General features: G+C 38.0%; 1 protein-coding gene across 1 annotated transcript in view; it reads right to left on the reverse strand.

The window, feature by feature from the left end:
- The window catches only part of TRIP11 (thyroid hormone receptor interactor 11), a 98,109-nt gene extending 81,358 nt beyond the window's left edge, over positions 1-16,751 (reverse strand). Inside the window, exon 1 of the mRNA XM_056810453.1 lies at positions 16,209-16,751. Within this exon, the coding sequence (XP_056666431.1) occupies positions 16,209-16,347 (139 nt within the window). The 5' untranslated portion in view covers positions 16,348-16,751. The remainder of the gene's footprint in view (positions 1-16,208) is intronic.
- Positions 16,752-17,235: the final 484 nt, after the last annotated feature.

Genomic DNA, 17,235 nt, shown 5'->3' on the forward strand with positions numbered 1-17,235 from the left:
GGGGTATTAAGACAGTACTCCTTGCACTTAAATACTTAATTCTTTTTGTTTTTTAAAGTAACAAGATGAAATCATCACCATGATGTCATACAGGTATAGGCACTAAATAAATACTAAATTCTATGTGTTAAAGGAAAACATTGACCAGGCTATCAAAGATACAAGCTGTCAAGGAATCTTAATACATACATTTCTATCCCATTCCAAGCAATATTATTTTATATGTTAGAAAGTTCATTTTATCCAAAATTGTGAAATTGATCATATAGCTTTAAACACTGTTAGATTAAAAGCTAGATTTAAATGCTTCTTTCATCAGTCTGCTTAGCCTTCCTAATAAACATCAAACACAAAAAGCACAGTGGATTTCCTTAACAGAATTTTAAGATCCTATCAAAAAAGTTCAAAAATAGCAATGCAATGTACAAAGCAAAACACTGTATAGCTAACAATAAGAAGTTAATGGAAAGGGCAATATATCTGGCATCACAAGACTGAGGTTCAAAATCTGGCTGACACTTACTATAGCTTACCAAGCCACCTAACTCCTCCAAACACTGGTTTCCACATCTGCAAAATATATGATTTTAGAGTCTGTATAAGTAATACTTGTATAACCTACTAAAACGATTATCATAAGGAAAAAAATCTAGTAAGTCTAAAAGCACTATAGAAATATGAATTAGGCAAGTAACTTAAAACTCTCTGGATCTCAGTTTCTCCAGCTATAAAATAGAGGGAGAAAGGTACATAAAACTACATGCTTTGTAGACATACTGTGAGGAAAGGATTTTATAGCTTTTAAAGAATTATACAAATGTGAGTTTTTAAAAATAGATTTGTAAATGCATACATATGTACATACATATAAACATATGTAGATGTAATTTGCTTTAGTTATAAATAAAATTATTATCATTTAAAATATTTTCCTGTTTTATATTATAATATCAAAGGTACCATATTTTTACTTATAAGAGATCTTGACTGGCAATGATTTTAAATGCTCTCCTCTCTTACCTTTACTTCCTTGCTTTCCTTGAGGCTCAGCTCAAATCTCATTTTCTACAAGAGGCATTTTTCCAGTCCTCTCTTCCTCTTCCAGTGTCTTCTCTATGAAATTACCTTCCATTTACACTCTACATATTTTGTATGTACATAGTTGTTTACTGTTGTCTCTCACACTGTAATGTGAGTTTTTTAATACCCAACACTTAGCAAAGCCTAGCCCATAGTAAGTGCTTAATAAATGCTTATGGATTGAATTGATTTAATTCATCCATCACCAGGGGAAAGCTTAATTGATATAGTGGAAAGAACAAAGGATATGAAGTTAGAGATCTTGGGGTCAAGTCCCTGCTCTGATACTACAAGCTATATGATTTTGGGCAAACCATCAGAGTATGGTTCTCCAGGCTTTATTTTCCACATCTGTAAAAGGGAGCATAATATGATTATACAACTTATCACACAGGGTTGTTGTAAGGAAAGTACCTAGTAAAGTACTTAGTACTTTCAGAAGCACTACAGAAATGTGAATTATCATCATTATAGGAACTAAAGCTGGAAAGTTCTTCAGACATCATCTAGTCCAGGGACTGCCAAATAACTGCCCAAAAGCCAAATTCAGTCCACTGGCATTTTTCCTTCTATCTCTAGAAATAAGTGTAATATAAAATAACATATATAATTTTTTTTTAAAAAACTTTTTAAATAGAGGAACCAAGGAGATGAAATGCTATTCTGGATATGATTCTCAAAAAGAAGAAAGTGACTTTAATCAGAATCATGGGAAATACAAGGGACTACTCCATCTTAAAATCTATAGTAAAGAAAGAGAAGATATTTGAGCACAGTCTGACATGTACCCAAGATTTTGAGGAAAAGGATTCCAAAGAATCCAAAGGAAGGATAGGAAGGCTCCTGAATCATAAAATTCTAACAGGGTAGTCAGTATAGGAAGAATGGAAAGTTCTCCACAGAAAAATTCTGAAGATAAAAGAGTACAACAGTTCTAAAGATGAGAAATTAGTCCAGACTGAACTGAAGACACAAAGAACTAAACTAACTTAGATATTTAAAGGCATGTGCAGAAGGATGGAAGGGAAAGTAGCAAAAACAAATTATGGATATAGTCCTATAAAAATGGTATCAGAGGACCCAAAATCTCAGAATTAAGATGAGACAGGCAAAGAAAGCTAAAGACAAAGAAGATTTGGTGGGGATTTTGTTGTTGTTTTTGTGTTGTGTTTTGTTTTGCTAGACTAGGAGGGAAAAGAAGACCATAAAAAAAGAGAGTTCGTGAGTGAATACCTGGACTCCTTGTTGTTCTTCACACAAGACACTATATCTTTCAACTCCATGCATTTTCACTTGTTGCCATCCATACTTAGAATTCTCCTTTCTCATCTCTGCCTCTTGGCTTCCTCAAACCTAATTAAAATCTAGCCTCCTATAAGAGGCCATTTGCAACATCTTTTAATATTAATGTCTTCCCTATGCTGATTATGTATCTTATAAAACAGTTGTTTATATAATGTCTGGGGTGAATGGGGTGCTCAGGGAGGAGTAGTATCTCTGGTATGGAGGGCTTGTCGTGCCCTTCTAGGGATGCTCTCCAGCCTCTGACCCCCCACCTGACACCCAGCTCTCACTTGTGGCTCCTAGTAGCTGCTAGCATGCGGCAGTGGCCACACCCCGGGCAACGGCTTCGACAGGCCGGCTAAACCTTGTGAGGGTAGCCATCGAGTCGTCGACCCCTGGTGAACCAGGGCTTTGCTCACCCAGCATATGAAGACTGCTTCGGCTGAACAGACAGAAGAAACCAATAAGAAGGTTCAACAGCTGAGATGGCAACGCAGCAAAGCACTGTGGAGTGCTCAGGGAGTGTTGGAGCACAAAAGACAACACGACCATCCAATGCAGCTGTGAAAGTCTCCAGGTGTAACAATTTTTCATGCCACTGGACCCAGGCTTCCAACACCGAGAGAGTGGGACTGTCTCTGTGCATCGACTTTTCCACTTAAATCTCCTTCACGCACAAGTATTTTTGTGCACACTCATCTATCCCCACCCTCTTCAAGCCATATGAGGGTACATCACAGATGAAAGCGCACAAAGACAACTGTCATTCTTGGTTACCGAGAGACTACTACTATACTATACTATATGTCTTCTCCCTTGGACTGAGAGCTCCCTGAGTGCAGGAATTATCTTATGCTTGTCTTTGTATCCCCAATCTTAGCACAGTGCCTGGAATATGGTAGGTATTGAATACATTTTTTGCTAATTGGTTTGCTTGATTAAAGAAAAGATAAGACATTTGCTTAAGATGACAGAGATTACAATAAAGGAGAAAGCAAAGCTCTTATTGTTACCTCTGTATTCTCTTTCAAATAAACCATCTTTGGACATAAAAGCAAAAATTAAAATAGCTTTTTAGATGGTTGATACCCAAGGTAAACAGGGACGGAGAAAGAGAGGAGTACCTTGATGCATTTAAATCTACAGGCCCAGAAGGCTAGGTTAATGGAAGAATTCAATGATGTGATTGCTGAACCATTGCCAGTGTTCTTAGAAAGATCCTTAGAATTGAAGAGATGATGACTATAAGATTAGAGAAGTGTAAATGTAGTTATTTTCAAAAAAAGAAAAAGAGCCAGTCAGCTCTAGGACAGTGTTCTTGATTACAATTCCTATCATAATTCTATAATGTATTTTTAAAGGATAATTAATGAACATATGGAAAAGGAAGTGTTCATCACAAAGAGATAGCATGACTTCATCAATAATAACTGATTGGAGACTACCTTTGAGACTTATCCTGAGACAGAGCTCCCTGGATTATTGAATGGAGATTAAATCAAACTTCCTCTCAACCTACTATATCTAAGTGGCTCCAAATCAAGCTTCCTTCCATCTAGCAATCAGGACACCAAGATCTAACCATTAAGGGCATCTTGCCAAATACTCTGCTGCTGTCCAAATCCCCTTCCATTTCACTCAATAGATCCCCACTCCTATTTTTAACATTCACATTCAACCTTTTCCTCTTAAATGTACATAAACCTAGTTCTTCCCTATAAACAGTGCATCACTGACTACCCTTATTAGAACTAGAAAGTACTCTCATGCCTCCCCACTCCCCCACCCCACTACACTGAACTGGAAGTAGGAGGATAAATGCTTCTTGTCCTTCACTGTCATTTTCAGACATTCTCTCAATTACTCATACTAAGAGCCCACTTCTGCTTTGAGATTCACAACCTATTACCTATTGGAACCAAGAATCACTCTTCCTTCTTTTTCAAGAAGTACTATGGCAGGTCATAGCCTTTTACTTTTAATCCCAAACCCTCCCTTCCCTTACACTTGAAGATGTTGACTTATGTTATCTCTTCAAATACTGTCACATACTAGTTCATTAACACACACACATACACACACACACACCAACCTTAGCCACACACACAGGGATGCTCATACCCTTAATATCAACATCCAAACTGTTCTATCAAAAGGGGCAGAGCCAAGATGGCAACTTAGTATCAATGAAAGCTGAAACCAGTCCAAGAATCTTCTCAAACCAACCAAATTGTTCTATCTCCACAACTCATAAAACTCAAATTACTTTCTGACTAGGATTTCCTGTCCTTCTCTCTCTCCCTGTGCCTTCACTCTTCCAAATCTCCTATCTTTGCTCACTACAATTTCCAATCTATCCATTTCTGCTTCCCTAGGCTACCAAAATAGTGCTCTGGCCTTACTGTCTTCCCTTTAAAATCTTGATCCTTTGGTTAACTAGTTGAACTTTATTCTGTCCTTGACCCTTGGATCATCTGTCCCATTGTCTCTTGTATTCATCCTTTTTCCAAACCTCAAAGCTAGATTATTCCCACCTATTGCCTTCTCTGCTCCTCATCAATTATTGTTGAATGTCAATGAATAGTCACATAATTATGTTTGATTGGTTCCTTTATTTAATCCAATCTCACTAAGAAGTCACTGCTTCACCCCCAACCACTTTTACACTTTCCTGATCAATCCCTAATGTCACAAACATTTTACTATCTTCTTGAGCCACCTATATATCATCACAATCTCATAGAAGAGAACCTCACTTCATACTTCACTATCCATCTAAAGGTCCCAATTCTATGCAATTTAAAACTTCCAATAACCTCAGAAACATCCGCAATCTTTCTTAGTTCATTTTAGGACAAGCTGTCCTCCTCCTTGTACAAAACAACCTATCTGTAACCATGAGCACACTGCCTTCCTCTTCCTGTTACAGTTTTCCCTCCAATTATACCTTTTGCTCTAAATTTTTTGTTTCTCCTTATCCAATTACTCCTTTTTTCATGACTTCAAAATAACCAAAAATCTTCATTGTTTAAAAAAGATTTACCTGACCATATTAATTCTTCAACCTATTGTCTTCTAGCTCTTCCAATCAGCCAAATTCCTAGAAAAAGTTGTCAACACTCTTTAACTACCAACAATCCACAATAACCTTCTAATTACTTCTTGGTTCCTTGCAATCTTGCTTTTATTCACTTCACTCAATTGAAACAGCTCTCTCCAAGATCACCCATAATATATCACTGAGTCTAATGGCTTTTTCCTCAATCTTGATCTTTCTTGACCTTTACATTTGATGCTATTGACATTCCTTCCTTCTAGACCATCGGTTCTCAACCTCTCAATTTGTAGCAATGAGAATACATAACGCTTATCAGGTATTTACATTCCAAATCATAACTGTAGCAAAATTACAGTTTTGAAGTAGCCACCAAAATAATTTTTTGGTTTGGGGTCACTGCAACATGAGGAACTGTATTGCGGGGTCACGGCATTAGAAAGGTTGAGAACCACTGTTCTAGACACTTCCTCCTCTCTTGGGATTTCCGAGTTAACATGGCTGCAGTTTAGACGCAGGAAACTACCTCTCCTCAGTGCCTACCTCCAAAGGCCAAAAAAAACGAATTCATATGAATGAAGGGACTCCACAGTAGGGCACAGCATTGAAGGTATGTAGGATCTGGCATTTCCATAGTATAAGGGGGTGAAATAGCTTCCACCAAAATGCGAGCTGATCTACCCTCCCCCACCCCACCTACAGAGCCAGTGTACAAGACTCAGAGCCAGCACAAACTAGAATCAGTGAGTGAGTGAGGGGCACCTCTAGGTCCTTGGCAACTGACTAAGACCACCAAAGACCTACTCCTGAGGGAAGCTAGACTTGAGACCCCAACAGGCAAAAGAGCTCAGACCTTGAGCAGAGACACTGCAAACAGTAGAAGCTCCAGAGACTCCATGGCCTCAAGCAAAAACCTTACTCCTTAGCTCCATACACAGAGAGCCAATCCTCCTCACTGAGCCTTCTGCCTGGAAAGGGAAGGAAAAACCAGCATAGTGATGGCAAACAATGCCCAGGAAAAACAACTTCCCAACACCAAGAACAAAAAGGCGGCTTTGAACCTGGATAATTTTTATGGAGGAAAAATCCAGTCTACAGAGGAAATAGCATAAGAGGACAAACAAATAAATGTATCCAAACCTTCCAAAAAATGGAAATTGGCTACAAGTTCTTGAAGAATTTAAATTGGGGCTTATGAAATAGATGGAAGAATACTGGCAATAAAAGTGAGAAATAATTCAAAAAGAAAATAACAGTTTAAAAGACAGGAACTCCCAACTGGAAAAAGAAGCCCAGAAATAAAATGAAATGATAAATAAATTAGAGACCAAAATTAAACAGGTGGAAGGCACGAAAAGCAGGATAGACCAAACCAGAAAAGGAAAATAAAAGATTATAGCAGAAAACCAGTCTTGAAAGACCAGAATTGGGCAATTAGAAGCCAATGATCTCAAAAAAAAGCAAGAATTAAAACAAAATCAAAAGATGAACAAAATAGAAGGAAACATGAAATATCTCACTGAGAAGATGACTGACCGAGAAAGCAGGTCTAGAAGAGACAATTTGAGTATCATTGATCTAACTGAAAACACAGAAATAAACAGAAACCTTGACATCATACTGCAAGAAAATATCCAAAGAAAAATGCCCTGATATTCATGAACAAAAGGGCAAAATAGACATTGAAAGAGTTCATAGAACACCCCCTACACTAAATCCTCAAAAAACAACCCCCAGGATTATAATTACCAAATTTAAGAACTTCCAAACGAAGGGAAAAAAATTTTACAAGAAGCCAAAAAGAGACAATTCAGATATCAAGGAGCACCAATCAGGATCACACAAGATCTGGCAGCTTCCACACTAAAGGACCTCAAGGCATGGAATATGATATTCAGAAAGGCAAGAGAATTGGGTCTTCAACCAAGGATCACCTACCCATCAAAACTGACTATATTCTTGCAGGGGAAAGTGTGGGCATCAAACAAAATAAAAGATTTCCAAGTATTTGTAAAGAAAAGACCAGAACTAAGGGAAAAGTTTGGTATCCAAACACAAAGATCAAGAGAAACCTGAAAAGGTAAATAAGAGAAGAAAGGGGGGGGAAATGGCTTTTTATTTAAATTTTCTTCTTTACGGGCTTCAATAAAATCAAATTCTTAATATTAATATATGGAAAAATGTTATTTGTAACCCTCCTCTCTTAAGTTTTCTAGACAGCAGTTTGTTATGGTTCTCTTCCTACCTATATGACAGTTGTATCTCAGTGTCCTTTACAGAATAACTATCCATGTCCTACCCCCTATGCTAGCAAACACTCCTGTTCACCCTCTCCATTGGACCTGAGGGAATTGCTCACATGCCCCTCTGCCCAGCAGCCCAAAATGAGCACTTCTTCCCTTCGTTGTCTGGAGTAATGGAGGGATGGGGGGCTCACAGGCAGCTTGAGGGTACAATCTAGGCATGAGATCTCTAAAGAGTTTGCCAACACTGTCCTACCTTATTCCTGGGTGTAACAGAGGGCTCTGTCTTAGGTCCTTTTGTCTGTCTAGAATCTCTTAATGATTTTGTCAGTTTCCATGGATTCAATGATCATATCTATGCAGACAATTCCCAAATCTACATTTCCAGGCTTTATCTCTTCTCCCAAGCTCCAACTTCATACCTCCAATCAGAAGCTCCAAGGTATCTCAAACCCAACATCTTTAAAAAAGAATCATTCTTCCCTTCTAACTACTCTATTTCTATCTCCATTATCACCATTCTTCTAGTCACCCAGTTTTACAACCTTAGAATTGTTCTCAACATTTCACTCACCCTCATTCTCCAGCCAAAATCAAATAAGCTGCAAAATCTTATTGATTCTATTTTAATATTTTTTATTTCTGTATTAAAATAGGCAATGAGGAGACCAAGCTATTACTCTTTGCAGATGATATTATGATCTACTTAAAGAATCCTAGACAATCAACTAAAAAGCTAGTAGAAATAATCAACAACTTTAGCAAAGTTGAAGGATACAAAATAAACCCACATAAGTCATCAGCATTTCTCTATATTTCCAACACATCTCAGCAGCAAGAATTAGAAAGAGAAATTCCATTTTAAATCACCCTAGACAATATAAAATACTTAGGAATCTATGTGCCAAGACAAACACAGTAAGTACATATGAATACAACTACAAAACACTCTCCACACAATTAAAACTAGAGTTAAATAATTGGAAAAACATTAACTGCTCATGGATAGGAAGAGTTAACATAATAAAAATGACAATCCTACTCAAACTAATTTACTTATTTAGTGCCATACCTATCGAACTACCAAAAAACTTTTTTTACTGGATTAGAAAAAACCATAACAAAGTTAATTTGGAAGAACAAAAGATCAAGAACATCAAGGGAAATAATGGGAAAAAATGTGAAGGAAGGTGGCCTAGCAGTACCAGATCTTAAACTATACTATAAAGCAGTGGTCATCAAAACCATATGGTACTGGCTAAGAGACAGGAAGGAGGATCAGTGGAATAGACTTGGGGTAAGTGACCTCAGCAAGACTGTCTATGATAAACCCAAAGCTGCCAGGACAAAAATCCACTATTTGATAAAAAAAAAAACTGTTAAGAAAATTGAAAGACAGTATGGGAAAAATTGGGTTTGGATCAACATCTCACACCCACCACCAAGATGAACTCAGAATGGGTGAATGACTTGAATATAAAGGAAACTATAAGTAAATTAGGTGAACACAGAATAGTATATTTGTCAGATCTTTGGGAAAGGAAAGATTTTAAAGACCAAGCAAAGGTTAGAAAAAAATTACAAAATGTAAAATAAATAATTTTTATTATATTAAATTAAAAAGGTTTTGTACAAACAAAACTAATGCTACCAAAATTAGAAGGAAAGCAACAAATTGAGGGAAAAAATCTTTATTACAAAAACCTCTGACAAAGGTCTAATTACTCGAATTTATAAGGAGCTAAGTCAATTGTACAAAAGATCAAGCCATTCACCAATTGATAAATGGGCAAGGGACATGAAAAGGCAATTTTCAGATAAAGAAATCAAAACTATTAATAAGCACATGAAAAAGTGTTCTAAATCTCTTATAATCAGAGAAATGCAAATTAAAACAACTCTGAGATATCACCACACATCTAGCAGATTGGCTAACATGACAGCAAAGGAAAGTAAGGAATGTTGGAGGGGATGTGGCAAAGTTAGGGCATTAATGCATTGCTGGTGGAGTTGTGAATTGATCCAACCATTCTGAAAGATAATTTGGAACTATGCCCAAAGGGCGCTAAAAGACTGTCTTCCCTTTGATCCAGCCATAGCACTGCTGGGTTTATACCCCAAAGAGATAATCAGGAAAAAGACTTGTACAAGAATATTCATAGCTGTGCTCTTTGTGGTGGCAAAAAATTGGAAAATAAGGGGATGCCCTCCAATTGGGGAATGGCTGAACAAATTGTGGTATATGTTGTTGATGAAATACTATTGTGCTCAAAGGAATAATGAACCAGAGGAATTCCATGTGAACTGGAATGACCTCCAGGAATTGATGCAGTGACAGGAGCAGAACCAGGAGAACATTATACACAGAGACTTATACACTGTGATACAATCGAATGTAATGGACTTCTCCATTAGTGGCAATGCAGTGATCCAGAACAACTCGGGGATTTATGAGAAAGAATACTATCCACATTCAGAGGAAAAACTGTAGGAGTAGAAACACAGAAGAAAAGCAACTGCTTGATTACATGGGTCAAGGGGGTATGATTGGGGATGTAGACTAAAATTTAGAGTCTAAATGATCATCCTAGTGCAAACATCAACAAAGTGGAAATAGGTTTTGATCAAGGACACATGTAAACCCAGTGGAATTGTGCATGGGCTACAGGAAGGGGTGGGCAGAGGGGAGGGAAAGAATATGATTCTTGTAACCAAGGAATAATGTTCTAAATTGACTAATTAAAATTTTCAAAAAAATAAAAATAAATGATCCTACTGTGTCTGTCCCCTTTCCAAACTAATCCATACACAGGTACATGTCTAACCATACTAGTATACTATTTAAGAAGCAATAGTATTTCCTCACTGCTTCTAAAATAAAATACAATTTCTTCTGGCATTTAAATGCCCTTCACAATCTAGTTCTATTCTATCTTTACAAATTGATTACATGTTATTCTCCCTCACATTCCAACCAAAGTAGAGTTTGGAGATTTGCTATTTCCTATACATGATATGCCATCTCCTACCAAAATGTCTTTCCACAGTTTGTCCCTCATTCCTAGAATGCTATCCATCTTACCTCTTCATTTTTGTACTCCTTTTGAGGTTTAGCTTTAATGCCACTTTCTTCAAGAGGCCTTTCCTTATTCAGTTGTTATGTGATTTGCCCTTCAAACTTTTTTTTTTTACCAATTACATGTAATAAATTTCCACGTAAGTTTTCTGAAGTTAAAGGATCCAAATTGTCTCCCTCCCTCCTTTCCTCCCCACTCCTGGAGCTGGCAAACAATTCAATCTTGGTTATACATGTATTATCATTCAAAACATATTTCCATATGCCCTTCAAATTTTTGTGTACTTATTTACCTCCTATATTTACTTATGTATGAACATAATGAATCTCCCCTGTAAACTATAAGGCAGTAACTATTTAACTTTTGATTTATCCCACTAAAATGCTCAAAACATAGCAGACCTTTAAAAACCTTTTGGAAAGATGGCTAGGTGGCTCAGGGGATAGAGCACTAGACCCAGAGACAGGAGGTCCTGGGTTCAAATTTGTCCTCAGGGCAATTTCTAGCTCTGTCCTGTGCAAGTCACTTAATCCCAATTTCTTAGCTCTTACCACTCTTCTGCCATAGAACCAATATTTAGTACTGCTTCTAAAACAGAAGCAAATAGCTTTAAAAAAACAGCTTTGTGTAATGAATGATTGCAAGTCATGATAGATTGAGATCATTTCCTGTTTTTACAGAATAGTAATGCTAGTAGAATGGAATTTATCTAGATTTTAGAAAAACATTTGACACAAGTGCTCTTATTCTTATGGAAAAGATGGAAAGATGTGAACTAATGTTTTCCCAAGTTTTTTATCACATAGTATCAGTATGAAATTTTTGAGCATGTACTCTCCATATATATAGATAGTTCTCATTTTACACAATTCTACCTCTACATAATATACCACTACGTAAATAATTCTTAAAGAAATCTGCATTCCAAAAAACACCTATATTAACTTTACTGTACAGCACTCTGCCTCTGTGTTCCTGCCCTTCTGGCTCTTTGCTCAGTGGCCTCCCACTGCCTACAAAAAAAAAAAAAAGACACAAGTGAAAACAGAAGATTTAAGGAAAGAAGATTATCATTGGATTAGGATCTTTGCTTGAAACTGCAGAGTCAGAGACCTTTACCTCATTCTGCCTGCCATGTTCTAAATGGACTCTCACAGCTGGCATGCACCACCTTGCTGTATTTACTTCTCTGTCCTAAGCTCCCACCTATTCTAGAACCATGTATTGGCCCACTTCCTGCCTGTCTCCCTCCTTCCCCATGTCCAAAGATATAAAAAATCCATTTATGTAGAGTGCAGAATGGTCCACTTACATAAAGATCTATCTGTACTTATTTACAAATTATATCCATGCACAAGAAATTGTATGCATTATAACGCTTACACAAAAAAAAATTTGAAATTTTTAAAAATTGATATATTTAGTCTTAGTCAATAAGGAATCATTGGAACTTATTAGACAAGTAAGTGACATGGTTAAACACCTTTTTTTTTTAACCCTTACCTTATGTCTTAAAATTGATACTAAGTATAGGCCCCAAGACAGAAAAGTGGTAAGAATGAGGCAAGTGATTTGCCTAAGGTTCCTTAAAGGGGAAGTATCTGAGGCAAGATTCAAATACAGGGCTTCCTGTCCACTGGGCCACCTAGCTGGTCCACCAGATTTGCCTTTTAGGGAAATCATTTTTGTTGTGTGGCTGAAAAAGTGGGAATAGAAGTAATTTTGGGTGGAGAGCTCAATTAGGAGGCTGGTATATAATCCAGACAAAAGTTAAGGTGGGCTTGAAGTAATGTTCTTGTTGTGTGAGGTACAAAAAGTAGACAGATGAAAAGAAATGTAGGGGGTACATATTATGAGTAGAAGATATCACTAATATTTTATATCTGGATAGCTAAAAGGATGGTAGTGCCCTTGACAGCAACAAAAAAGTTTGATTTTAAGGGGAAAAGATAACATAATTTGATCTATAACTTGTTACAAGCCATCCACGTCTGCTTATCCTATGACTTAGTCTGTCTTATTCAACATGAAAAGAGGGGAAAGTGGAATTCTTATACATCAGTTTTATCCTCGAGTGTAAAGCCCATCTTTCAAGTCACCTGCTATAGACCCAAAGTGGTCTGAGTGACCACTTTGAGCATTAAGTCTGCTGGGTGGTGTCCCTCCTCTTCTTCCTTTCTATCCCAATCCCCAGGGATTTGTAAACCATTAGACTAGATAATATATATAATTAGATGGATTCAGAATTAGTTGAATAGTTAGACACTAACTTTAATCATTAATCATTCAAAGTCCACAGTGGCACAATGTATACAAAGTACTGCCCTAAAAATCTATGCATGGCCCCAAGCTGTTTAATGATTTTATCAATTACCTGAATTGCACTGAATACAGGCTCTTCAAATATACAGATGACAAAAAAGCTGAAAAGGATAGCAAACATTACATGACAAGGTCAAAAAGTTGACAGTCCGGAGCATTAAACTGACATATGAAGAAATTAAATAGGAATAAATAAATGTAAAGCCTTCTTCTTGGGCTCAAAAAAGTCAAGATCACAAGTACAGAATGGGGAAGGAATGTTTAGAGAAAAGAATGTCTAAAAAAAGAAATGCCAGTTTTAGTGGACTGAAAGCCTAATATGATTCAGCAGTGTGACAAGGAAGTCTAAAGGCTAATATGAGCTTGGGCTACATTAAAAGAGAGATTGCCATCTTTTAACTATGCAGAAGAGAACAGAATAATAAAGTTCAGAAGACATACAGGCAAGTGAAACATAATGTTAGGTACTACCATGTTAAATTTTACATATAATTAAAACTGTGTGTACAAATTTGTGGTTTTATACATAATCCTCTTTTTTTTGGTCTTTACATTTGGAAATGTTGATTATTTTCTAATTCATAATTTAAAAAAAAAAGAAATTCTACTTTGGTCAGACCATAGCTACTGAATTAAGTTTTTTTCTTTTTCTTTCTTTTTCTTTTTTTCTTAAACACTTACCTTCCAGCTTAGAATCAATACTATGTAATGCTTCCAGGGCAGAAGAGAGGTAAGGGCTAGACAATGGGGGTTAAGTGACTTACCCAGGGTCACACAGCTGGGAAGTATCTGAGGCTAGATTTGAACCTAGGACCTTCCACCTCTCTAGGCCTGGCTCTCAAACCACTGAACCACCCAGCTGCCCCATTCTGATGACCAGTTTAAGGGCATTCATAAACTGGAAAGATTACCAGGGTGGTAAAGGGCCTTCATATGAGGGCTGATTGAAGGACTATTAACCGAAATATGTCTATCCTGAAGAAGAAAGTCCTTAAAAACTACTTCAACTGTTTGAAGAGCTGTCTTATGGAAGATCAGACTTGTTCTGTTATCCTCAGAAGGCAGAACAGTGAGTGGAAAATGCAAAGAAATAAACTGAAGTTTAATTTCAGGAAAAATTTCCTGAGAAGGAAAGCTGTGCAAAAGTACAAAGGGCTGCTTTTGAAAGTGGTAGATTCCATTTCACTGAAGTTCTTCAAGGAGAGCCAAGGTAACAACTTGTCAGTTTTGCAGGTATGGGAGTGGATAACATAACGTCAGAGGATAACAGATTTAGAACTGGAAGGGTCATAAAATCCAACTCCCTCAGAAGGAAACTGAGGCTGAGAAAGGTAAAATGATTTGTCCAAAGTCGCACAGCTTTTAAGTGTCTGAGGACAGGAAATGAACTCAGATTTTCTTGACTCCTAGGTTCCAAACTTGATCCATTGTACCTAGCTGTAGATAACTGATGTCCCAACTTGGAAATTCTGTAACTCTCCAAAATCACAGAAAGCAGTCACAAATTGTTAAAGAAAGAGAGAAATGTTAAGAAATCTTAGCTTTAAAATAGCTTTCGGAGAATTATTTTCATATGATGGAAAGGCACCCCTTATTAGTAGGAGGCAATGTGACTGTCTCATAAGAATGTTGGAAATATGACATAAGATACAAGACATAAATCAGTTTATAATCATAGTGCTATAAAATTGTAAATAGTTATTATTTGCTATTGTGAAACTATGGGTGAGTCATTATTCTTTACTGGAGTCTAAAAGATGAATGATTAAAGGAAAAAGGAGAATATAAAAGATTAATACAGAATTACTAAGGTTCCAATGTACCAGGAACTTTTTCACATTTTATTTTTCAAAGCTTCAGTTTTCTTAACTGTAAAAATGGAAAGAAAAAATATCTATCTTGCCTATTTCACAATGTTATTGTCAAAATTCAACAAAATACAATTAATGAAAGCATGCCTTGAAAACTAAGACTATCTAAATATAAAGTAACAGTGGAAAGATGTAGAAAATGAAAAAAGCAATACAGAAAAAAATAAGCACAATTCAAAGCACTCATTTGACTACAGAAAATGCAACAAAACAAAACTTTTTGAATTTTTTAACCCTTCCCTTCTGTCTTTGTATCAATTCTAAGATAGAAGAGTGGCAAAGGCAAGTGACTTGCCCAACCTCACACAGCTGGGAAGGATCTGAGGTAAAATTTGAAACCAAGTTCTCCTGAATCCAGGCCTGGTATTCCTTCTACTGTGTTACCTAGCTGCCCGAAGAATCAATTTTTAAAACATGCAGCCATGTTTTATTACTAGATGACACCCTAAATCAGAGAAAACACTGAAAAGACTGCTTAATATTTATCCAGGCTAGTCAACAGGATCCAGGTCACTTAAAAGTGTTTTGGTTTTCCTGGTCTCATAAAGATGTTAATAGGGAGAAAAATTAAATTTGGAAAAAATGTGATAAATGGATTCTTTTCGGAGTGAAGAGTAAATAGATGCTTTAAAAACTTAGAACTGCTAGGCTGCAAGGCAGAAGAACTGTTGTTAAGATCTGGCAACTGGGGTTAAGTAACTTGTGTTTGAGGCAAGATTTGAACCAGGTTCTCCTGACTGCAAGCCTAGCACTCAGCTGCCCTTAATTTTTCTAATGTTGAGAAATACAGATTAAGTCACCTTCCGTTTAGAAAGGAATTGCTGGTAAAGGAATTCCTGTTGAGCAGTTGTTTTTTCCCTGCCTGAAATCCTAAAGTATCTTTTATAAGTGGAAGACAGAATTGAGGAGGGGAAAGCAATAAGGAAACTAGAGACTTCCTTGGCTGAAAGAGAAGGGACGGACCTCAAGGAAAGGAGAGGCAGATGGGAATCTTGAATGAGTTCTGACAAGAAAAGGAAATAAAGGGTTAAAGGAAGGGGAGAGGGGGGAGGAGTGGCATTTCTTTCCAGTGCAGTATAAGGGGTAAAAACTTGGGGCCAGACAGTTCGGCGGTGGAAAGATAACTGGAATGTGAAATCAGAGGGCCCGGGTCAATATTACTACCAGCAATATCTCACATGTCATTTCGCCTCTCCGTGCCTCAATATCCCTACGATTAAATATGAAAGTCGGGTTGCCTGACCCGTCTTGGGATTCCCCGGAGCCCCAGTGTTACCTTCCACCTCCTCTGTGCCCTCCAACAGCATGTCCTTGGTGAAGTTGGAGATCTGGCCAGTGAGAGAAGACAAGCTGCCTCCCACCTGCCCCAGGGACTGGCCCAGGCCAGAGCCCAAACTGCCGAGCCACGAAGACATCGCTGCGGCCACCCAAGAAGCAGCTCCCTCCTCGTCCGGGCCTGAGCCTTCTCCCGGTAACTGCGGGCAAGGGCAGCCCCCCGGTCAGGCGCCCAACCCGCTCTGCTGGTTTCCAAGGCGACGCCGGCCTCCAAGGGGAGCGACGGACTAGCTTCTCCTCGGCCCACCACCGCCCAGGCAGCTCTCGAGCCGCGAACTACGGACACCCGCCACCACTGAGAAATCCTCTCCTGCGAGGAAGCCTGTCTCATTCCCGAGAGCTCCTGACGCCCCGGGTCATACGCCAGTTCGGCTACTTCAGCCACTTTCCACCAGCTCCGCAGACAACTCCTGCCAACTCGACGCCGGCAGCCATGACACCCACTCCGGTGGGCTGCGGTGGATCACCGAGAGGGTGCCGGGCACCGGCGGGACAGAGCGGCCGCCGAGGAGAGGACGTGTCCATGTCGCGGGGGACGATGGGATGCCGGAGGACTATGTTCGCGAGTGCTTTTTCCGGGTATTCAACCCATTGAAATATATCTCCTTCTCCCTAATCTCTGAACCCCACCCCCATCCCACTGAAAAAAAGAAACGGTTTGTCAATATAGAGAAAGACTTCTAATGCACCTAGAGCGACGTGTCGCTTAACTACGTGTTGCATCTTGGGCAGCCGGATTGTCCCTGAAATTCGGTTAACTCTATATGAGCCATGCCTAAGAGGTGACCAGTGAGACCATTCATATGTTTTTAAGATATTGCTATTTTTATATTAATAGTATTTAACATATTAAAATTAATATATTTATATAGTGTATATGTATATATAGCACATGTATATTAAAAGTTTATATCATTTTAATTACATAAAGTTCATCTAGTACAGCTCCTTCATTCCACAAAGGAGGA

Source organism: Monodelphis domestica, chromosome 1, assembly GCF_027887165.1.
Source record: "Monodelphis domestica isolate mMonDom1 chromosome 1, mMonDom1.pri, whole genome shotgun sequence".
NCBI lineage: Eukaryota > Metazoa > Chordata > Mammalia > Didelphimorphia > Didelphidae > Monodelphis > Monodelphis domestica.